General features: G+C 52.8%; 6 protein-coding genes across 6 annotated transcripts; 3 read left to right on the plus strand and 3 right to left on the minus strand.

Annotated features, from left to right (window-relative positions):
* The first annotated feature begins 1,416 nt into the window (after positions 1-1,416).
* BO72DRAFT_145048 (M28 family metallopeptidase) lies at positions 1,417-4,579 on the plus strand. Its single transcript, XM_040939189.1, has 2 exons — positions 1,417-4,188; positions 4,242-4,579. The coding sequence occupies exons 1-2, from the start codon at positions 1,729-1,731 to the stop codon at positions 4,425-4,427; spliced, it is 2,646 nt and encodes an 881-aa protein (XP_040800284.1). The 5' UTR covers positions 1,417-1,728; the 3' UTR covers positions 4,428-4,579.
* Positions 4,580-6,610: 2,031 nt separating this feature from the next.
* Positions 6,611-10,058, minus strand: BO72DRAFT_497306 (DUF1765-domain-containing protein; the record flags this gene model as incomplete). The annotated part of the gene is made up of 2 exons (XM_040948686.1): positions 6,611-9,140; positions 9,196-10,058. 2 exons carry the CDS (start codon positions 10,056-10,058, stop codon positions 6,611-6,613), a joined length of 3,393 nt encoding a protein of 1,130 aa, XP_040800285.1.
* A 1,664-nt stretch (positions 10,059-11,722) lies between these two features.
* Positions 11,723-12,604, plus strand: BO72DRAFT_145125 (uncharacterized protein). The gene is made up of 3 exons (XM_040939190.1): positions 11,723-11,953; positions 12,011-12,185; positions 12,263-12,604. The coding sequence occupies exons 1-3, from the start codon at positions 11,931-11,933 to the stop codon at positions 12,488-12,490; spliced, it is 426 nt and encodes a 141-aa protein (XP_040800286.1). The 5' UTR covers positions 11,723-11,930; the 3' UTR covers positions 12,491-12,604.
* Positions 12,605-14,286: 1,682 nt separating this feature from the next.
* On the minus strand, positions 14,287-15,178 carry BO72DRAFT_528664 (ATP synthase subunit H). Its single transcript, XM_040950195.1, has 3 exons — positions 15,078-15,178; positions 14,925-15,003; positions 14,287-14,793 (listed from the first exon to the last, which is right to left on the minus strand). Exons 1-3 carry the CDS (start codon positions 15,102-15,104, stop codon positions 14,531-14,533), a joined length of 369 nt encoding a protein of 122 aa, XP_040800287.1. The 5' UTR covers positions 15,105-15,178; the 3' UTR covers positions 14,287-14,530.
* Positions 15,179-16,191: 1,013 nt separating this feature from the next.
* BO72DRAFT_469419 (transcription factor SUA7) lies at positions 16,192-17,229 on the plus strand (the record flags this gene model as incomplete). The annotated part of the gene is made up of 1 exon (XM_040946957.1): positions 16,192-17,229. One exon carries the CDS (start codon positions 16,192-16,194, stop codon positions 17,227-17,229), a length of 1,038 nt encoding a protein of 345 aa, XP_040800288.1.
* A 1,463-nt stretch (positions 17,230-18,692) lies between these two features.
* Positions 18,693-21,681, minus strand: BO72DRAFT_469420 (uncharacterized protein; the record flags this gene model as incomplete). Its single annotated transcript, XM_040946958.1, has 2 exons — positions 18,693-20,671; positions 20,730-21,681. 2 exons carry the CDS (start codon positions 21,679-21,681, stop codon positions 18,693-18,695), a joined length of 2,931 nt encoding a protein of 976 aa, XP_040800289.1.
* Positions 21,682-22,903: the final 1,222 nt, after the last annotated feature.

Raw genomic sequence — 22,903 nt, forward strand, 5'->3', positions numbered from 1 at the left:
CCCGAGGCCGGAGGGTGTGTAGGTCACCAAAGGGATTGGGGCCTGGCAAAATAATCAATCTTATCTTGTGGATCTGGCCGGTGGGATCGGTATAGGACGCTCCATTCTTGCCGAGATCGCTCTTTGCCCAACCCTCCAATTTGGCAACTTCCCATACAGGATCTCCTGGTGGGTTCGGATTTCCAAGGAGCGAGATGGAACGATTCTGTCTACCTTCTTTGCCCGCTCGCCACCTCGAGTTTTACCTTTCAAAGAATTTTTTTCTCTGAAGCCAGGCTAAAAGGTCAATGAGAGTTGGTGATAGGCGTGGCTGCCGTTGCCCCTCTCGTTTGACATCCCTCCTTCCAAATGTGTCTGTTATATGCCCAGAAGAATCCTTGTAGTAATGAGGGTCCACTTGCTGCGCAAGTCCTCGCCATGGCCTCCAATCTTGTTCCAGCATCCAGTGAAGTTGTCAAGGTCGCAATCATTCCGGGTCACGACGGCAGATCCTGACTATACTATCGGAGACGAATTTGAAAATAATGCAGTGTAAGACATTGAATGGTCTGTCTAACCCGAGGGAGATTAGATCGACATTTGTCTCCGATTTAATGTACACATGTAGGTGCTCGAATACTTTCTTCGAACCTCGAAGTACTAATAAAGGATGATTTCGGCCACATTCACGCGCACTAGAAACATTGTAAGCGAATCTTTTTGAGTGAATTGTAAGGCCGTATTTAGGCCTCGCATTCGATAACTACACTTTCCCTTCTAAATTGTTGCCAAGTCTATAATCCTAGCACGCCTGCTAGCATTGCTAGCATTTTCTTACTAATCTAGGAACAGCCATCTTTCTATTCCGCGATGGGCAACAGCGGTAACGTGGCTAGTATGTACATAACGGTACAAATCAGATACCCAACATACTCGCCGTGATCATGCTGATAAGGGACAGTTTCATGGCGTATGAGATGTGTATTCAGCCCTCCGTAATGATACCGCCTACAATACTTGCGGACCTGCCGTTGAATCCTCCTCGTCATGCACAAAAAGATTCTGTTGTTCATGATGCAGTATCATCATCCATCATAATCGTTGTCACCATTGAGACTAAATACTACATACATCAGCATAACCGTTGACAATGTCGATCCTCGACTCAGTGTATGTGTGTGTGCCCTGACGATCCGGTCGGGAGAAGTCTGATCCAGGAACCCAGAAGAAGAGCCACCGAGGGAACTCTTCTGCCTAAGGAGAGGAGAGCCGAGCCGGAGCCAACTGAACTGAGTGAATGGACAAACTGCGCCACGCGTTATCCCGTAAGCCTCTCTCTCAGCTGTCTCTCTGAGCGGCTTGATCCGGGGAAGACCAAATCGAACTCAAACTAATCATCTGTCCTCCACCTAACCATCAATCACCTCCCTATCGATCGATCCAGGTCGCAACTGCCCCATTATCGGGCTTCTTTCATTCTTTTCCTCAAGCCCGGTTGCACTGCTGACCATTCTGGATGCCATTAATCGCATTCTAGAATCCCTGAACCACCGGCTTCCTCCCCCCCCCTCCATCGTTTCGGGGGGAACTTCCCTTGCCAATCATTTTCTAAGCTCGCCATTCGGGGAGCATGTTTGCGCTTGTATCCTTTGCCTCATTCAGATCATGATCCCACTGATTCTCCGCTGATTTCTGTATCTGTGATACTATCTACGTCGCACGGCTCCCGGGAGCTCCATACCTCCCGCCATGGGTAACGATCAGAAGTTCGACTACGAATCCCTGCCGATTCCTACCTACGAGGAGGCCATCGGTGCCCGTCCTGGCTCTTCCCGGTCCCATCTCGATTCGTCCGACGAAGCAGGCGACAATGCTGAACGACAAGGCCTTCTTCACCGGAGTGGTCCGGATACCACTCCGCGGGCGGAGGCCCGACCTCGTGGCTATCAGCCTCCCACCGTCGAGTCCGCCCGCAACAGTATCGATGACCTCGACTCGACCGGCTCGAGATCGGAACGAGGGTCCATGGAAGAGTTGCGACGGGAACTCGATCAGATGGACGTAGAAGATGGCCCTCAGTCATCCTCTCGCCGCTCACAGTTGCGGTCGCGATTCTCGAAGCGCTTCAACAACTTGACTCGCTCCCTCTCCTCCTTCAATCTACCATTTCGCCGCTTCCTCCCTACGTTTCGGTTCACGATACGTCTCGACGATGCTCGTGCAGGGCTGAAGAACAACGCGTGCATGATATTACTACGTCTTTTCGGAGTTTTCCTGGTTGTCACCGTGGTTTATATCTTCTTCATATCGGACATCTTCAACATGAATACTCGATTTATCATGGGACAGTCATACAGTGCCGCGTCCGTGGAGAACTTTGTTCAGGGACATATCAACGAGACCAATATCGCCGAGAATCTGAAAAAGCTGACCGCCTACCCTCATATGGCCGGTACGGAAGGTAGTTATGTGCTTGCAGAATGGGTGGAATCGGAGTTCAAAAAGGCGGCGTTCGACGAGGTTGAAATGGAGGAATTCCAGGTGTACTTGAACTACCCTACTCCCGACGGCAGACGGGTGGCTATTGTGGACCCTCCTCAATTGGCCTGGGAGGCAGCGCTGGAGGAGAAAGAAGAGCAAACGTTGGTTTTCCACGGACATTCAAAATCTGGGAACGTCACGGGCCACCTTCTCTACGCCAATTTCGGCTCTCGCGAGGATTTCCATTACCTAGTAGAGCAAGGCATCGACGTGAATGGATCCATAGCGCTGGTCCGCTATGGAGGCACGGAGTCTGATCGTGCTCTCAAAGTCAAGGCCGCCGAACTTGCTGGCGCGGTAGGCTGCATCATTTATTCGGATCCGGCGCAGGATGGCTTTGTCCAGGGTCCTGCCTACCCCGAGGGACGTTATATGCCTGCCGATGGAACACAACGTGGGGCAGTCAGTCTGATGTCGTGGGTCGTCGGAGATGTCCTCTCGCCCGGGTTTGCCTCTACGCCAGATGAAAAGAAGAGGCTCAAACCAGAGGAAAGCCAGGGGCTGCCGAATATCCCCAGCATTCCGCTTGCCTGGCGCGACGCCCAGAGGCTTCTTCAAGTCCTGGATGGCCATGGTGCGCAAGTGCCAGAAAAGTGGGTTGGCGGCGTTCCGGAGGTGAAACAGTGGTGGACGGGAGCCAAGTCCTCGCCAACCGTCAATCTCATGAACCTCCAAGACGAGGTGGAAAGACAGCCCATCTACAACGTGGTTGGCAGGATAATTGGCTTGGAACAACCGGAGAAGAAGATCATAATTGGCAATCACCGTGACTCATGGTGTCTCGGAAGCGCCGACCCTGGCAGCGGTACCGCAGTGTTCCTGGAGCTGGTTCGGGTCTTCGGGGAACTTCTCACCTTCGGCTGGCGTCCTTTGCGCACTATCGAATTCATCAGCTGGGATGCCGAAGAATATAACCTCGTCGGTTCGACAGAGCATGTGGAGAAAGAATTGAAGGCGCTCAAGGAGAACGCTTACGCCTACATCAACGTCGACGTGGGAGTTAGCGGTCACGAATTCGAGGCCGCTGGGTGTCCCCTCTTTGAGCGGGTCGTCACGCAGATTCTTGGCCGCATCGCAGATCCCATCAGTAATGAAACCCTGAAGGATTTGTGGCAGAAGAACAAGAAGAGACTGGGTCCGCTGGGAGCCGGGAGCGATTATGTGGCTTTCCAGGATATCGCCGGAACCTCCAGCGTGGACTTTGGCTTCGCTGGCGAACCGTTCCCTTACCACAGCTGCTACGAGAATTATGACTGGATGACGAAATTTGTTGATCCAGAGTTTCAGTACCACAAGATCCTTGGTCAATTTTGGGGTCTTCTGATTCTTCAGATCGCAGACAGCCCAATCCTGCCCTATGACCTCGAAGGCTACGCGAATCACGTGGGTGGCTATGTCAGCGACTTGGAGCAGTATGCCAAGTCGAAGAGTGTTCCCATCGCCGAAGCAGCATCGGAGGCCACGGTCACCTTCAAGCCTCTATATGAGGCGGCCGTGAAGTTCAAGGCCGATGCGGAGCACTTCCAGCAATGGGGTCAGATCTGGCACGATGCTGTTTGGGGCGCTGGCGGATTCGAGAACAACGTGATGGCTGTGCAGCGACTGTCGTACAACGCGCGGATGGCTCATTTTGAGACCAATCTCTTGGACGACCGACCAGATGGCGGAGTAAGTCGTTCCTCTCTGCTGAATTCAATCTCGAAACTGACTGAGTTTCCTAGGTACCGAACCGCACGCAATTCAAGCACGTGATCTTCGGGCCTGAATTATGGTCTGGCTACGATCCGACCCTTTTCCCCGCCATCCGAGACAGTATCGACGCGGGCAACTGGACTCTTACTCAGGAGTGGATTGATCGAGTCTCGGACATCATCTCCAGCGCGAGTAATAGCCTTGTTCACGACTGATACTTTGGGTCCACATCTCGTCTATAATCATTCCACTTTCTATAGAAATACCCCTCCCCCTCTTGTTTTCCTGTCTGTCTCAGCTGCGGTGGCCACCAAGCAGCACCACATCACACCTGTCATATATATGCTCACCTTTCACACCACCAGCTCCACTGCACAATCTTCCTTTTTTTTTTTGTCAATGTTCCATTCTGTGTGTATCATTTGCGCCGCATCCTGAGAGAATCTGGCCTCACAAATAACCCCCTCCCCGCATCCCGCCCGTAGATAGACCACCACACATCATTCCCTTGGAGGAACATGAACATAATGGCATGTTCTTCGAAGTGCTTCTTTCTTTCTGTTCCCTTCTTGACAACCATATCTCCTGGCCTCTTATCTCTCTGTACCTATCTTCTCAATCTATACGGTGTTCCTTACTGTTTCCTGCACTTAATTCTGATTCTGAATACCTTTCGCGAGGTACTGCTCCTGAATTATGGGTGGCTGTCTCGGTCTAAGGGTCGGATGTATGACTCTGATTCGTCTTGCGCAAATGCATCATCTACCTCCCGCCTCCCGCCGCTTTGCTTTCTTGTTCATGCGGAAAGGTTTCATCGCAGCCAAACAAGCACCCAGAAATAACTTCCATGAACCCACCTGCAGCTAGCCAGTGCACCCCCGTCCCGCTGCCGCTCCTCCAGCTTTGCAGACAACGCCGGCGAAACCTGACAAAACCGTCAACCCTTCAAGGTTCTCCACCCCCTGTGCTGGAGAGATCCCAAGCGCCACCACCTCTACCCAGCATGCCTAGCTTACTTCCCTACTCACGACTAAGCCCGTGCACTGTACTGTAGTGTACTGTATACATCCACCGATCCATCACTCGAACCCAGCCAGAGAACGGGACCTGGGTTGCGGGGGGCTTATAGAGGATTTACTCGGGTCTAGATCGTGGTCCTTATCATCCTGCGTTTTCTCCCCTTGTTTCTGGGCCGGGGCGAAACAACCACAGCTAAATTAAAGCCGCGGATCAATCTGTCCTGCCCTGCCTGCCCTGCCCCATCAAGAGATAAGTCGGGGACGCCCCTCCTCTCACTCGACTCAACTCATCCAATTACATTACCCCGTAGGCAGGGACGTAGGGCCCGGTGGGTGATTGACCGGATCGATATCCTGATACTGTACCTATAGTCTGTGCCAGATAGTAGACCAGGGTAGAATAGACTAGACTAGACTAGACTACTCCGTAGACTACTACTACGAAAAGTCCTTCGAGCTCCTGCCCTCAGAACCGGGCCCTACAAACCAAACCCTAGTTATGAGCACCGTCCCCCATTCCCGGATACAAGCATGGACGATTAGGGATCAAAAGTAATTGTTGGGTTGATGATTGCCAAAGTGGACTAGATAGCTACGGAGTACTCATGATGGAGCCTTTGGTCATGTAACGGAAGATATATCTAAACCTTACGAACCATTCTACATCAGAAGAAAATCTTCGAGTTTCTGTCCTATTGACAAGGAGGCATCTATCTGGAGAGTCAAGCACATACTAATCCACAGATATGTATTCTGACAGGGTAGGGAAGTAAGTACTATATTTACCATAAGGCTACAGCCTAATCCAACTCACCAAGCCCCAAGATCGAGAGAAAGAAACCAATCGTGTCAATATAATAAGCACTTACTAGGTGTAGTTTGTACTAAGCTGTACTGTACTGTACTCTCATGACGAAAACAACAGACATGAAAAAAAACCAGACCGCCCAGATGAACATGAACAAGAAGACGCCGGAGTTGACATGTATTAGAACTCAGAACAGTACCAGAAATTAAAAGAAAACAAACACCCTTGATGCTGTATGTGAAAACTTGCGCCGTGTCTCTTTTATGTGTGTCAAGATCAATAGCCATCGGCCCAGTTGAAAAAGCCCTGATATATATATACAATACATGTGCTCTGGGGGTATGAGTCGAACAGGAAAAACAAGATGGAGGTGGGTTCGGAATGCGGGATTAGGATTGATGCATTAGTTTAGGTATGGTTCGTCCCCAGGGTGTATATGCTTGTGGGCCAGAGACAGGTTTGGAAGGAAAGAGGCGTGGAGGATGATTTTGGATAGGTCGTGTCGTATGATATAGAGGGTTATCGTTTCGGAGGTCGTCAGCGGGAGGTGGCTGGACTGTACAAGCCATCATCACTTGCGGAAACTCTCAACGCCCAGCGTTGGGGTCTCGACCAATCGATCGCAGGGCACGCCCTCATCGCGACGGCGGGCGAAGAAGTTATCGCACTCCGACACAATCTGTGCCCATTCCGCTAGTGCTCGGCCCGCGTATTTGCTCGCCGCGAACCGATCGTTCATGGCAAGCTTGAAGTCTAGCCCGTCCGTTGTCTTGTCGGAGTCAGCGGTGTCCTCCGTCGGCGTCTCGTCCTGGTCGTCGGAGTAGGGGCTGGTCTGTCGTCCGTCACTCATGGCGTCATCATCGCCCTCGGTAGCGGACACATATTCGGAGGTTGTATCACACTCCGATTGCTTGGCCAGGGCCTTGCGCAGCTGAAGATGTAGTTGTGACCCCACGGGAAGGCAAGGGGTAAACAGTCGCTTGTTTTTACTCGGCCACTGAGGCCGGTCCATCCATTCCAGCGAGAATTTGAATGAATACGGCTGATGCGCTGTGCGAGGCCGCCCCAACTCCCCGGGCCCGTTGGGCTGCCGCCACTGATTGTCTGGTGGCTTCTCTGCCGTCCCCACTACATCAGAACCAGAGGAGTCTGACTCATCGGAACTACTGGACGAAGACCCTTCACCGCCAGTTCTCGAATTCGACGACCCCCCAAACATGGCTCTCAGAATACTCCATTTCTTCTTGGTGGGTGGTTGGTTCTCCGCGGGGTCCGGCTTCGATAACGCACTACCTGCGAGAGTTGATTTCTCCGCTGGAGCCGGAGGTATGACGCGATCGAAGGATACAAAGAAACTAGACGGAGACAGCTGGTTATCGCAGCGAATAATGATGATCCTACGCCCCGGTGCCGGGGTACAGGGAGCGGACGACAATGGTGCCGAGATCTCTTCCTCGGCTTTGGCCTGGAAAGCCTGATAGTACTTCCAGGTCCGCTGCAGCCGGTTGTAGAGTGTCTCATATATGGTGGTGTCGAGCATGGTCGGGTCGTCACTAAATCGACCTAATCTCCAACACAGCAGACGCTGGAAGTATGCTCGAACCATGGGACTCCAATGACTGAAATAATGGTAGAACAGAGACTCGTCCAGGAGGAACTTCAGACAGAGGTCGGCTTTCCTCTCTTCCGAGGCGATCCAAGTACTCCAGATGCAGAAGAGAAAAGCGAACACGCGCACCTCAGTAAGAGAGTTGTGGCTTTGCATCATCTGACGGCAGACCTCCAACCAGAACTTCCAATCGAATAAGTCGGCTTCGATGGAAAGAGAATATCGGGTGACGATTGGGATGACTTCCTCGACGAAGTCACACAGAAGAAAGCACGCGTTATGATCGAAAAGCGACGTTTTTTCCGCTGCAGCCCTCATTATGGTACCAAAGGACTCCGCATACAATAGCCTGGCATGATTCGGCTCGAGGGAGGATTCGGAGAGAAAATCCCGCAGCAGGATGATGAGACGGTTTTCAGCCATCAATCGATGGCTGTTCGCGGTCCCCAAGGGCAGCGCCGAGACAGCTGCATCGGCACCCTCAATGAAATCGTCGAACGTGACAGCGGACGCGGTGTGGGTGCTGTCTGGCACCTGGGGTACTGATTGCTTGTACAGCGTATCCTCTAAAACGACCAGAAGCTGCGAGTGGACTGGCAACAGGCCAGGTGCCAGGATACGCTTTGACTTTTCTAGCTCCGGTGGCAGCGCATCCGCATAGAGCACATGAATGTATTTGACAAAGACAAAGAAGAGATCGGTGTCTCGACCGCACCATCGAGTTGCCCAAGGGCTCTGCCACGGGATTTGAGCGGTACTCAGTGGAACATCGGGCTTTTGGCGAAGATACCGAACAAGTGCCGTGTGAGCGTAGAACGATAGACTGCGCAAGGCGGCCGGGAAGTTTGCGGTGAGTTCCTGGGCCAACGCGCGTGTTCCGCTACCCTTGTCCAGTTTTGACTGGTCAAGGACTCGCCGGAAGATGCTCGGTGGTGTGTTCCACAATCGCACAAGAATATCTGCCACGCCAGGGCAGAAAAAGAATGCATAGGCACAGGCTTTCCCGCAAAAAGCGACCAAGCTGGCCGGAGCATGTCTCATCGACATCCGCTCCACCACGAAAGCCATCTGGGAGAGCAGGTTCTGAATGAAGATATTCCTGATATTGTGGTGGATAGATTCCAGAAGGAAGTCCGAGCCCGAGGAACCATCCGACGACTCCGATATCGACGTCGATGCATGTGTCAAGGACTTAGAGAAGTTTCGACTCGACGGAGGCATGGGAAATGGTATTCTCCATTCCGGGCGCGTCATTATTCCTACCACCGCTTCCAGATACACGGGTCTATCGGTTCCAGATATTGACTGATTGTTCTTGCCGTTCAGCATCTCCATCAATCCAATCCACCATTTGTTGAGAATATTGACTCGGCGATCTAGGTCTTCAGGTCGCAACTGCTTGAACGACGAGTGCGAATGGCTGCGGTTGAGAAAGGGTGATAGGGAAGAGCGAATGACATTTGCCTTCAAAGCACTGGACTTGGACTGGAACCTGGACAATGGTAAGAAAAGATGACCCACACGAATATCCCTGTCAACAAACTCACTTTTGAAAATCAGCCTCGAGATTGCGGAACACTCCCCACAGTTCATCCTTCTTGCGCGGAAATTCCATGCTAGCGGCCAGATTCGCGGTGGCTGGTGTTTTGGGCACTGGGGGGAGCACGGGTGTCGAAACGTTGAGTGATGCGGCTAGCTTTTCTAACGATGTTTTCGGCATCAGCGACTGAGGCGATGAGTTGCTGGGAGTACTCGATCCATCGAATCGGCTCTGAGTAACGACAGCAACCATGGGGCGCCGCGGGCGCTTGTTCAGTATAGTTCTCCGTCGGGTGGGAGCCGCGCTTTCAGATTCGGTGCCCGAGTCCGACTGCAGACTCGATCGCGATGATCTGGATGATGCTACCGGCGGATTCAATGTCGATTGCTCCTCCGTCCGCAGGGACCGAAGCCGAGAGCTCTTCCCGGATGGAGGCGAGTTCGACAACCATGGTTTCCGGGCCAAACTGACGAGTCTCCCTGACATCGATCGAGCTTTGGAGGGACGGGCTACCGGCGACGGGGGTCTCGTTTCGGTGGGTTCTTTGGCTGGTAATGAGGTCGCTTCTGAGCCGGTTGTCGAGTCGGACAAGTCCTCCGCGGATACAGTGAACCGCGAGACGGCAATGGTGGGCTTGTTCTTAGAACGGATGGAAGTCCGTCGCAAGATATCCTTACCCGCTGCTACATCCTCTTTTGACGGTGAATCCGACTGGGTGGGATGTGTGAGATCGGAGAATGTTCTTCGGAGGCCAGGGTGAGCGGCTGCTTGTGCTGCCGCGAGGTCAGGAAGGTGGTTGTAACTGGCGGCGTGATTGAGAAAGGCATGTTCGTCATTGGGTTGAGTCATGATAATTTCGGAAGAAGACATGGCCGTGGTTCGTTCGTTCGGGTTATAAAACGGTGACTGTAAAGGGCCCTCGAAAGATGCACATCTCCCCTCCAGCAGAGAATTGGATCGAAGCTCAGGTGGACGGTTGGGAGGCCAGCTCCTCTAGGTACAGCAACTGCACGACACACGAGATCAAACCATGCGCTCAAAGACTTTTCTCTCCTAGCATTAAAAGTAGCGATTACTGCAAGTGGGTTGCTGGAAACAAGGCGCGGAGGCTGTGGAGGGGAGGGCGGGCTGGCGATGGATTATGGCGGTGCAGGCAGAACGTCCGGGCAGGCAGAAGAGGAACAAGCGAATACGACAGTGGTGGATCACCGGGCGCTCGAGCTGAATGTTCTCCTGAGAAGCTGAAATTTCGAGGCTCGACAATCTGTCAGACAAATAGACAGGAATTAGTCAACGCTGGCAATGGTGACAGAGAGCTGCGCGCGCTGTCGTTTTAGCGGACGGGGAAGAATTGCGGCGTTTCGGGGGGGTCGGGAGGCTGGAGTATAGCGGCGGAGAAGTGGATTGAGCGAGGGGCATGGGTTGGACGCCGTGGTAACGAGGGGGAACAACAAATTTGTCTAGGAAACGACAGGGCTGGGGGGAGTGCGAAAGCGAATGGAGATGTAACGAGAAAGCGAAGACGATTTTAAAGAAGTATGGTGGTGGAGCAGGAGAAGTTTAAACAAGAGAGAGAGAGAGAGAGAGAGCGGATAAGGGAGAGAGGGAGATGAAGAGGGAGAGGGAGGGGAGCAGCCTGAGAGCGAAGGGGAGGGACGGACAGGAGAGAGAGAGTGAGTGAGTGAGTGAGTGTCAGAGAGTAAGTAAGAAAGGGAAAGGGAAATCCGGGCAGCGCAACAGGCGGGCTTCAAGGCAGAAATACGGGTCTCTTACAACGCCAACAATCCCCTCCACCGTGAGATTGAGTTGTTTGTCTCTCTCGATTTCTAATCTTCTTCTTCGTCTCTTCGCCTATAATTTCCAGAGATTGGGCGCAAAGAGGGGACAGCGAGGGGAGAGGCAAAGAAATTTCAAAGTGAAGCGTCCCTTTCAGCTTTCTTTATTTCGGGCCCGAGAACAGCAGCAGCAGCAGCAACAACAACAAAAGTAGCAATAGTGATCGCAACAACAAAAGCAGACCAAGACGAGGGCGAAGAAAGGACCGACTCGATTGAAGATGGGACTTCCTCCACGTTTAAGGATCCAAAGGGAGAGAGAGGTTCCAGCCTGTGGATGTCGAAGCCGTCTGTTCCTGAATTAGGTTTGTGGTTTGTGGTTTGTGATTCAATGTGGGAGGAAGGACGATGATTTTATTATTATTTTTATTTGGATTTATTATTTTTCTCCCCATTTCCTAGCTGCATCGGATGGTGGTTGAGTGATGATGAATTGAGATGAACCGAACTGACATGAGTGTCCTGCCTCGTCCTGTCCTGTCCACAACGCATGATTGATTGATTACTTCTGAATCGATTGACAACAAGGTATTGATACCAGCCTGTTGTAACTTGCAACTCGACTACGTACCCCTACAAGCCCACCTCGTCTCCCCACCCCAGGGCAGACCACTTCCAACCCTGGATCTAGGAATCGTCTTGGTGAAATGATAGTCCTCGTATCCTCCTCTTTGATTTTGTAATACCCAACATCATCATGATGATGATTACTCATGAAATCACACCCTTGTGGAAAAGCCAGTCTCAATACCTATAAATACCTGGAATCCCTGGAAGGCGACTTAACTCCCTCCCTTCCCTCCCCCTCCAGCCTTGCATTCTGGGGGAACGGAATCTTTCAATAATCGTTGTCATGATGAATCACCCTACAGAAGGGGATTGACTCTGTCGGTACAGTACTCTTGCTATGAATAACTACACTAGCTATCAGTAGGTTCGACCCCAAGGGACCAATGCTTAATTTTTGCGTTCTGATGAAGACAATAGGACTATACATGCAGTAGATCGGTCGATAGGGCATGTACTGTACATACTGTACATACATACGAGACGATACCATACAGCAGCCCAGCATTTCTGTCCCCATCACTACTCAGTGAAAAGTGGATGCTGCTGCTGCTGCATGCACGTCCAACCGACAGAGAAGAGGTGTCTAGAGATAGTCAGATATAACTTACTTTGTGAGGTAATAGTTGGTGGTGTAGGTGAGAGACTGCTGACGGTTTCCTTCTACTGTAGTCGCCTACCAACCAGGTTATACATAGTTATCTCTACTGCGTACAGTACCGAGGATACTGGCTACTCCATACTTCCGGTATGGCGACAACGAAAAAAAAGACCAAGGACCCTGGAGCTAGAAAGGCCAAAACGGATTCAACCCTATATGGGAAGAGGGAGGGGGGGCCAGAGGACAGGGACAGGGACAAGGAAGAGAAGGGGAAGGGGGGGCGCGGACAACCGGCGTGAAACCAACTATGAGTAATGGATCGCGCGTAGAAAAACTTGGCACTGCCAAATCTCCCGTCCAAAAAGTAGGCCAAAACAGTAGAAAAGAAAGAGGATCCTTAAGGTGTGCACGGAGTCCTGTACCTTGGCTCCTGTCATGATGCAATCTCTCCTATAAATAATGTCTCCTCTCCTACGGCGGTATGGAGTACAGTACCTACGAGTCCTCTGGTTGTTTCCCTGTCGACTTGGCTACTACTCGTACTAAGCCGGCGTTGCTTTGCCCCATCCGGGCCCCATAAAACCTACCGACCCCATCGTGTTGGTCCCCAAATGGAGATGAGACCATTCTATCTGGATCGTCTCTCATTCTACTACCGTACTCATCGTCTCCCCTGATTCTTCAGCAATGTCGAAGGAAGGGAACGGATATACTGACTCAGGTGCACCTAATCTAATCGTTATCCTTGATTATCATTGAAACAGTGGCGGATTCCTCTGCGCAATCTGGTTTATCCCCGAGGAATGTCGCACAGCCATAATCGGTCCACCGGGAGACCACCGTCTGCATTCCAGGATTGTCTTCGGTCAACGTCAGGCGGTGGGATTGAATGCAGGTGAAGTGTGTGACAGTTACAAAGATAGTGAGCTGCTTCATGGGTGAGTGAACTGGCTGGCCGAAAGAGCCAGCAGCAGTCTTGCAGCACTCCAGCCACCCTAAGTTATAGCCACCTACCGGCCGAATGGGATGTCTCTCTCGGTTCAGGTTCGTCGTGTCTCATGTCGACTAAGGGATCGACTCTGCAGGCTGGGTGTGTTCGGTGGGTATGCCACTAGATCTATTTAAACCTTGATAAAACCTCAGGATGAGATGTTGTCAACATATCGACTGTGCATTGGCTGAGCGAAGAGACTATTGCACCATAGCTTGGTGTTTCTCCTGCGCACGGGGAAGTCAAACCCTTCCGACGACGAGTAAGAGTTTTTTTTTTTCTTTCTTTCTTTTTTGCTTCACAAAAAAAAGTGTCTATCAAAGTAAACTTTCGACAAAGAAGGGAAAACCCAGACTGGATGATCTGTAACCGAAGCTAAGAAACACAGCTGGGAGAGCGGTCTGAGAGTCGTGCTGGAGCTGTCATATCTCGTCCGGCACCCGATGAAGAACAAGAACGACCACTCCCCTCCCCCCCTGCGTCCAGTCCAATTCGACAGATCTCATCTGCAATGCTTCTCATCCTTATTCTTTGGTGGATGGATGATGAAATTCGATTGCGTGATGCATCTCTTCTTTGAATTCGCCCGATGCAGACGGGGATAACACGTTATTGATCTGCTGCCCTTGACTCAAGCCCAAATGTAAGCTGTAAGGTAGGGGGATGTGCATCCCTTGCGAATCCGAAGCGAGGTACGTATTCCGGTAGTTAAGGTAGTCGGTGTCCGGCGCCCATGTGCCCTTCTGGATGGGCTGGCTGGCTGGCTCCAGCTGTGTTTGACCCTTTGCACACGTCGCACGATGGGGTCATCAGTGCAGCCGGCCATTCTTATCCCGACGAGTTCGTATCAGGTTTGTCGGGCGGGGAACAATGGGGACGTGTGCGCTTTCTTGTCTCAAGTATTCCAGTAGTTACTTGGTTTTGCCTTTTTCCCACATAGTACGGAGTACAGTACTTGGTACGGAGTACGACTCTACTTTATCAATCGGGTCGGATCGATCAATTCCGCCCTACCGCCACAACCTAGTGGCCTTAGGCTCGCAAATCTCTGTTGCCTAGCCCTGCTCCGGGGTAATGCCCAGTGGCTGGCTTGAGGCTAACGGGGCTGGTATAACATGATCGATACCCTCCAGTGCACCTCGTACGACCCATCCATCCATGACTGCACATCCGAATTCAAATTCAGGTTCAAAGAAAGAAAAAGAACTTCATATGCTCCAAATAGGTTTTAATTTACAAAGTGACCTTCGGAGGCACAACAACCGGGAGACAGCTCATCACATCGGTCTCATCACGTTTGCCCATTAGCCCCGAGATATCCTTCTATCTTGCCGTCAAGACAAGCAACCTAGTGGGCAGCGGGAGTCTCCTCCTCCTCCTCGAACCAGCTCTCCTCAGCGGGGGCAGCCTCACCAGCGGCGGCCTGACCCTCGACCTCGACCTCCTGGCTCTCGTAGGACTTCAGCTCACTGGCAAGGTTGGCCTCCTCGGGGGACTGGGGAGCGGCAGGGGGGGAGAACTTCAGGACGTGAGCATCGGCATCACCGGGCTTGACGGGAGTGGGCTTGTAGGCGCGGAGTTCACGGAGGTAGAGGTCCTGAACAGGGTCGGCTGCGAAAGAGAGAACGTTAGACTTGCGTCGTGGGGAGCACGCCGGGTCGAACATCGCGAGGCCAATGCGACTACACGACCAGTTCCCGAGAGTCGACAACGGCGGCAGAACAAGGGAATGGATCACCTACCCTGACGGATGGCGGAGGTCAGGAAAGTGCGGCGGGCAACAGAAACCTGTTGCCGAGAGACGCGGGTGAAGAGAGAGCGCTACCAGAAAGGGTCAGTTCACACGGAGGAGGGCTATACCGCCAACCACGGAGGGAATATTGCGGTGAACTCACGGAAGCTCTGAGAGACTGGGACATCATCGCGACGGAGAGAAGGGGGAGATAGACGAGGGGAAACTCGAGGTGGGTGGGTTTCTGCGAGGAGAGCAATTGCTGTCGACCGTGATTGAAAGCCGATGTTGGAAGTTCGACGTTTGTTCGGGAGGCTTCGGCTTGGCGGGCTGAGTCAGCAGCGGCTGCGGCTCAACTGTCTTTCAGGTCAGGTCAGGTGCTTTCTGCCTGCAATCCTCCGTTTGCTTACCTGATTCTCCTCTCTCACTTCACTCTCGTCCTTTTCGTTCTTTGTCCCTCAACCTCCCAACTCCCTCCCTCCCCTCCTCCTCCTCACTCCTTTCCCCTCCTCTTGGACAGGTCTGTTTCCACCACCTATCCGGCCTCTCTTGTCTGAGAATCCGACACGTCTACGTCGCTCTGCTCGTTTCTGGTCTCCCCGATCATAACGTGCAGCTGCTACCTGTCAGGTTCTGCGGCCCATTTTTCCGTGAGACTGTAATCGTTCACGGAGACCTTGACTGGTTCATCGCGGTCGGACAAGCTTGGCCTCAAGGCGTGCGAAGACCCTCGAGTGACGGAGATTGATTAGTGACGGCACCTCCGCTGGGAACGTGCTATCTTGAGTTGGGGAACTGTTCGCAGGACGAAGAGTCCTTTACCTGCTCTGAAAGGTAAAGATGCATCAGTTCACCGTGGAATTTGATCCCATCTCTGAGGTGTAGGCAAGGTGTCGGTGGCAGCTGGTCTGGTAGTGGCCCTGCCTGCTCATCGTCCAAGCCCATGTCTAGTCCTCATATCCTCCTTCTGCTGGGAGTTGTCTTCATCTTGCTTGGAAAGGGTTTGCAGCAGGCTAACATGAGAACGAAAGCCAGTGAGACGCAGAGACGTGACTTGCTCGCGAGACATCACGATCCGCGCCGCTGCTCCCTTTGCGTTGTTGCTGGAGAGGATTTGAATCCTCTGTTGACGAAGAACAGTCGCCACACTGTTCTCGCCGCTTTACATTCGTTTGTGTGCGCGCAAACATAAGCCGCTCTACTGCAGGGAATCCGCGAAAGCCGAGCCGGCGCCAAGCCCACAGTCCATCGCAGAGAACACGATACGATCAGAGAAAATGGCCACCCAGAAAGCTGAGCCGCAATGGAAGAAGAATCTTTCCGCCCACATCATCTGCCCCGAGTGCAAAGAGGTCCCCCCGAACCTCGAGTTCCCCGGCTCTCACGAAACTGTCTGCGGATCCTGCGGGCTGGTGCTTGCTGATCGAGAAATCGACATGCACTCCGAATGGCGTACCTTTTCGAACGATGACCAGAACAACGATGACCCATCTCGTGTTGGAGACGCAACGAACCCGCTACTCAATGGTGACCAGTTGGAAACTCAGATTGCCAGCGGTGGCTCGGGTCGAGTGCGCGACCTCTACCGCGCTCAGAACAAGCAGTCGAGTGAGAAGGCCAACAAGGCCCTCCTGGCGGCGTACAAGGAAATTGGCGCGCTCTGCGACGGTTTCAATATTCAGAAGAACGTTGCAGACACCGCCAAGTATCTGTTCAAGATTGTCGATGACGCCAAGGCCTTCAAGGGTAAATCGCAAGACGTGATCATTGCCGGTTGTATCTTCATTGCGTGTCGTCAATGCAAGGTGCCCCGTACCTTTACCGAGATTTTCGCTGTCACGAAGGTCACGCGAAAGGAGATTGGACGCATCTACAAGGCTTTGGAGAAGTTCTTCACGGCTCAAAACCTCGAGCGGATCAACGCCGTGGTTTCGAGCGGTGGTGTCCCCGATCCCAACGACACCTACACCGCGACCACCTCCACCAAGCCCAGCGATCTCTGCAACCGTTTCTGCAACCTTCTCGATCTTCCCTTCCAAGTCACCAGCGTCTCCTCTGCTCTCTCCGATCGCGTCACCACCATGGGCGACCTGGCTGGCCGTTCCCCTCTGTCCATCGTGGCCGCCTGCATCTACATGGCTTCGTACCTGATGGGCCACGGCAAGTCCGCCAAGGAGATCTCCCAGGTGGCCCACGTCAGCGATGGCACCATCCGTGGCGCATATAAGCAGCTTTACGCCGAGCGTGAGCGCTTGATCGACCCCGAGTGGATCAAAGAAGGCAAGGGTGACCTGAAGAATCTGCCCGCTAGCTAGATCGTCATGTCCTCCTCCCCTCTGATTGAAGCAAAAGCGTAAGGAAACCCCGGGCAGCCGCAATTTGCCTTCAAAATTGCTCTGATCTTTCCCAACTTTAGCGTCCCCCCATCCTCCTCCCAAATCCCCGTATATCTAGTTTCAGCCTTCAACCACTGGTGTACGCCTTCAGACCAAAATAAAAAAAAAAAGACAAAAAAAATCTCAAATAAAAGATACCCTTTTTTTTCAGAGAAACATTCCCCGTACTTTCTTATTCTCAATCTCTCCCTCTCCCCTTCCAGTCCCTCCCTCCAGATTTTCCATTAGCAAAGAAGAGCTAGTTAATGAAGTGTTCATAATATATGCTTTTGTTGCTATGATTACCGCAAATGAAACATCATTTTCTATTCCCGCGACAGTTTAACATCGCTCTGTGTGTGTCTCTTTTTGCTTTGAGTTGCTTTGAGTTCCTTCTTGCTTTGAATCGCTTCGAGTTGCTCTGAATTGCTATGACTTCCTTCCGAGTAAGCAATCGGTCGATGCCATCCATTTCCCTTCCCTTGCCCTCCCCTTCCTTTCAGTATCGTATCCTCATGCTCTGACCAAAGCATGACGTCCAAGTTAGATCATGCCTTTTAACGTCTTTCTGCGGGTTATTTGCTAGTCAGCCAGTCAGCCAGTCATTCAGTCATTCAGTCATGTGGATAACTATATATAACCGATAACTACTTCCGTTGGTCTTGAAATGCCAAGCAGACTCGGGTTTATTGAATGTGTGTGTGTGTGTACTGTGCTGTACTGTATATCCACCGGCCTACATGTAGGGTAGGTACCTGGGTATTGGTGGATTGTGCTGTTGATCTGGAGTAGGTATCCGTATGTTCTAATCACTAATTCTGGATTTTGATATGTTGCTATTGGGGGTGGAAGGCAGCAGAATTGGGAAGGGAAGGGAAAGGAAGAGGGGAACCTTGAAGACATTGGGCTCTACGGCTGGTACAGTTCTGGAACTGTATCTGGGATAAAGCTGGCGCGGTGCGGTGCGGTACTATGCTGCTATACGAGGTAAATGGCGCGATGATAGGGGATACTAGTCATGGATTTTGAGGTGTGTTTAACGCAACGCGAGCTGCCGGCAGGCGAGAAGTATAGATGCGATGCTGATTTCAAGATGGCTGCATAGTCTGTGGAGACTTCATCTATTGTTGTGTATAGATAGGTATGTGGCTACATACGGACAGGTACACTTTTCAGTAATGCAAATTGGCTGACTACTGCCTACCTTGTACGCAAGGGTGTGTTTTGGTTTGCTTGCTGCTCCTGTTTGTTTTGTACACGGGTCCTATCAACTAGTATTGGGTTCATAAGACAAACAGATACACACTAGCACACGGCAAAGGAAAAGAGATGATTAAGATACTGGGGCAAAAACACTGCATGCGATTGTCTGATGATTTACTGTCGCCCGTCCATACAATGTCTCAGTTGTCGAGGGTCTCGCCAATGTCACCCTCCGACGGCCTTTTACCGTCAGCAGACGCAGAGAGTCGTGCTGCGATGTCGTCGATGGGCGATCGGTCAGGCGGGGACATGATGGTGGGTTTCCCGGCGGATAGATCGTCTGTGGTGACAGGATCGACGGCAGGGGCCGGCGCGGCCGTGCTGTGGTCGTCGGCCAGCGGGATGGGGTGCTTCGCTTCGGTGAATGTCGGTTCCGGTACGGGCTCGGGTAGAGTCTCTTGCGTCGGGCTGACGTCTGCTGGAGCTACAGATGGAGCGACGGCGCCGGGCGATACTGGCTCGTCTTGGGCTTCTCCTTTCTCGAAAGCGGCGGTGGGAGCTTGGGGCTCAGCCGGTTCACCGGCAAGATTCTTGGCGATGGGAGGTGCCATGGCTTCCGGAGAGGTTGTCTGAGGTGTCGGGGCTGTGGTCGGCTTCTCGTCACCGACGGTCAGGGTTCCGTCTTCACCCATTTGCCACACGTTCCAGGTCTCTGTGATCTTGACCTCGGGGATGGTTGGTAGCCTTGCGGGCGTCTTTTCGACAGCTGGCTTCCGCCTGGCGGGACCACGCGCACGGCCTTTCCGGGCATCACTGAGCGGTACTTTCTCGGCTGGCGCCTCCTCTTCCTTCTTCTCCTGTGGCTTAGGGGGCGCTTGTGGGCCGAGCTGGAGCCGCGAGTTCAAGTCGGACAGGAACCCGGCCTTCAAAGCGGCAATCTTACTTCCACCGGGCCGTGCGGGAATGGCTGGCTTGGGTTTAGCGGCAACATCCTTGGCCTCTTCAGGGCTGGCGCGCGAAAGAGGTTTGGAGGGCCGGGCCGGAATTTGCGGCTTCGGTCTGTCAGGAATCGAGGGAGGATGTCGCTTATCTGTAGGGGAAGTGACCGGCTTCGAGGAAGCATCCACCGGAGGGGCCTGTCCCGGGCGCTTTAGCGGCCGAAGGGGAATGCTGGGCTTTGAGGGAACCTCCGGGCTCTTGACCTCTTCATCTGCCGGTTGGACTGTCGTCACCAGCGTATGACTTTCAGGTGCATCTTCCCAGATATCTCGACTCGGAAATCGCTGCTTAGAGATCTCCGGGCGTGAAGGCCTGCCTTCCCGATCGTCCGTTCCCAGAATGTGTGAAGCGACTTTGTGAGCGTCAATCTGAGGCGCCTGGCTCTTACGATTCGACTCCTGCTCCGGTGTTTCAAAAGCCTCCTCCTTGGGGATGTCCGGCGTAGATACAGTGGCAGATAATTGCAAGCTGTTGGGTGAGTCTTCCCAGATGTCTTGGCTGGGAAACCGGTGCTTCAATTGATCCGGACGCTGCTTGAAGCGCTCTGCGGGAGTGATGGGCTTCTGGTCCTTAGACTCGTCCTCGGGAAAAAGAGGTTCGTATTCCTCGACATCCTCAAGCGGCGTATGTGTGCCCTCGTGCTCGTCACGCGAGTTGTATCTCGCCAGAGCTGGCATACCGCTGTGAATACTAGCCGTCCTGCTGTTCGACCGGCTGTGGGTCACGCTTGGAGTGCGGCTTCTTCCTTCATAGTCTACACTGCCATTTCGGCCAAAAGTCGGCGAGACAGCCGGGTGCTGGAAGGCAGACTCCGGGCGTACTTCGTCAGCTGCCAGGATAGACTCCGCCTTTTCTTCCTCGACATCCAAATTGTGGGTGAGCTCCTCGGGACCGGGAGTCTGAGCGAAGCCGTCCGGATGGTGCAAATGGTGATACGGTTCGTCGACATGAATGACCCGGGAGTGAGTCGATTTGTCGTCGGTTTCCTGTTCTACAGCAGTTTCAGGCTGGGCTTGCGCATCGGTAGCCGGAAAACTCGAATTGCGTAGAGGTGACTCAACAGCGAGTCGAGAATTACGACGTGAGTCGAGTCCCGGTGACGCTAGCTGATGTGTGTATTCGTCTGAGGCAATGTAGCCAACCTCCTCATCTGGAGTACCCGCCAGGGCAGGGGATGTACCTGTACGTCACATAATCAGAAACGATCTCCCATTACCAAAAGACCTGCAAGGACTTACCAAGCCCAGAACCATTCACTGCAGAGCCACGGACAATCTTGTTCAGATCGTCGCTGCTCAAGGCCCAGTCGGGCCGCGGTGTACCAACCCCTGGGCCATATTGGCCTTGCTCCTCTCGGACGAATTCTTCGGGGTGCTTCTCATACCAGGCCTTCTCGAACTTGTCGTTTGAAGGAACACCATGACCATGCAGACCGTAGCTGCCAGGAGGCAGAGATGCCTCGCGGCCACTGCGAGTGCGGTGGTGGTTGCGTCCAGAGCGTTTCTCCTGGGGTTCGGCGAGGTAAGGGCTGGGGGATGGAGCTTGCACATCGCCCGCATTAGGGTACATCGGGACTCTCTGTCCGATCTCCGGAATGCCATGCTCCTCTCCGTGGAACGACTGTCGACGATCCGCGGACATGGTTGAGGAGTCACCACGTGAGCCGCTGGCTCGCGAGTGCAGTGAGCGGGTAGGCCGCTCGGAATGATCGTCATTTGAAGGAGATGGAGCACGCCCCAAGCCTGCTGCTGCAGCCTGACGGGAGTCTGTACGTGTCACAGCCTGCACCCTTGCCTTGGCGCTGGAAGTGGGTAATGACGGTCTTGGCGCATGAAGCTTTAAATCGCTTCCCACGTTCCGGGTCTCTGGCGGTGTAGCCTGCTGAGCCTCTGACACATTGGCCACATCCAGGTCCTGGTATTCAATGCCCTCTTGACCGAGCGAAGGTATCGTGACACTCGGGGGTCTCTGGGGTAGGTCATTCGAGGTGGTTCGTTTCAGGCCCCATCCGTTGGGCAAATCGTTCAGAGGAGACGGGGCGTAGCTATCGGGAAAGGGAGATACAGAGCGCTCAGCACGATTGGACGGACGAGGAGGGATCGTGGGGCCTTCTGCTGAGGCGGGTGCAAGACCCTGTTGTGGAGACCTCGACGGCCGCGGAGGAATGGCGGGGGCTGCTTGTGTAGTCATGGCTGGTTGCTAGTAAGGCAAGTGACAGATTGAATCTGAGTTCGAAGATCAACTCTGGCAGTCAAGTCAGTTGATTACGGATCTATAGGGCACAGAAATCCCCAGTCACATAAATCCGCGCGAGGGTGCGTGTCAATGGTTGGGCTGGTGACGACGCTAGCACAGGGTAGCTTTGCATCGGTCACTGTATATGCACCCGGTTCGCCATGGGAAGGGGGAAAGACAGTACGTTGTCTATATTTGGACGGGCTTTTGAGACAAGATCGGAATTCATAAGAAGGATATTGAGATGTGAGCGGGGAGCAATCTAGGGTAAGGAATGTACATATTCTCCAAGTGAGTAGATAAGGTAGACGTGCGATGCGTGGCCGATCACCTTCTTTCACCGTTGACATTTCCCGCCAGCGCCTTGACAAAGACATGAAAGATTTGCGAGATTGGAGGGGGCACAGTCGATTTTTGGGGACTTTGATGAGAGGAGTAGAAGTGATTCGCTTACCGGCGAGGTTTGAGGGTGGGAAAAGAAGTATGCGAGGTGCTATGCTTATGCGGGCGAGCTTTGGAGGGAGTATTGGCCCAAGTAGACGGAGACCAGATGGCGTCAATTGGATAGGCAGTAGGGAAAGCGGAGTCGAGCAATTATAGTAGTAGGAATGAGACTTGAGGATCGAAGTATGAACAAGGAATCAGTAGATAGCAGTAGAGGGATAGAGTATAGACGAGAGGAACGTTTAGGGGAACGTGGGAGGAGGATTCAGGGAGGAGGAGGAAGTTCAGCAGAAGCCGAGGGGGAGGAAAGATGGGCAGAAGATATGAGTATGATGTATGACCTGTACTCCGTAAAGTAAATTACTCCCGCAAAGTGGCCGTAACGGAAGACTAACCGCATTCTTTCCTGCCACGGCCCACCGCCCCATCGCGTGACGTTCTCCGACGGCGCCCCAACTGTATCAACTGCTGTATCAACTGTATGCGCCCTTGTCAGGCTGTGAGCCAACAACCTTGGTTGGTTGCAATTACGCCTGTACTCGATCGAGTACAGTAACTACTAACTACCTAGTAGTTCAACACTTTGAACCTTGAACCTTGAATTGCCAGGACCAGGTCCATTTTTTAGGTTTACCATTTTTCCTCTCGATCCATTTCTATCTACCCTTCCGTCATTGGTTCTGGATCTTCGTGTCCCTTCAGATCTTTCTTTGAGATACCTGCCCGTTCCACC

The sequence above is a fragment of the Aspergillus fijiensis genome (genome assembly GCF_003184825.1).
Source record: "Aspergillus fijiensis CBS 313.89 unplaced genomic scaffold BO72scaffold_30, whole genome shotgun sequence".
Taxonomy (NCBI): Eukaryota; Fungi; Ascomycota; class Eurotiomycetes; order Eurotiales; family Aspergillaceae; genus Aspergillus; species Aspergillus fijiensis.

Coding starts and splice junctions, on each gene's coding strand:
- BO72DRAFT_145125 (XM_040939190.1), top strand. CDS start 11,931: ATGAATAACTACACTAGCTATCA. Junction 11,954..12,010: donor AATAACTACACTAGCTATCA/GTAGGTTCGACC, acceptor TGAAGACAATAG/GACTATACATGCAGTAGATC. Junction 12,186..12,262: donor AGAAGAGGTGTCTAGAGATA/GTCAGATATAAC, acceptor CTTCTACTGTAG/TCGCCTACCAACCAGGTTAT.
- BO72DRAFT_528664 (XM_040950195.1), bottom strand. CDS start 15,104: ATGATGTCCCAGTCTCTCAGAGCTTCC. Junction 15,004..15,077: donor CCCAGTCTCTCAGAGCTTCC/GTGAGTTCACCG, acceptor CCTTTCTGGTAG/CGCTCTCTCTTCACCCGCGT. Junction 14,794..14,924: donor GACCTCCGCCATCCGTCAGG/GTAGGTGATCCA, acceptor TCTCTTTCGCAG/CCGACCCTGTTCAGGACCTC.
- BO72DRAFT_145048 (XM_040939189.1), top strand. CDS start 1,729: ATGGGTAACGATCAGAAGTTCGACTACGAATCCCTGCCGATTCCTACC. Junction 4,189..4,241: donor ACGACCGACCAGATGGCGGA/GTAAGTCGTTCC, acceptor TGAGTTTCCTAG/GTACCGAACCGCACGCAATT.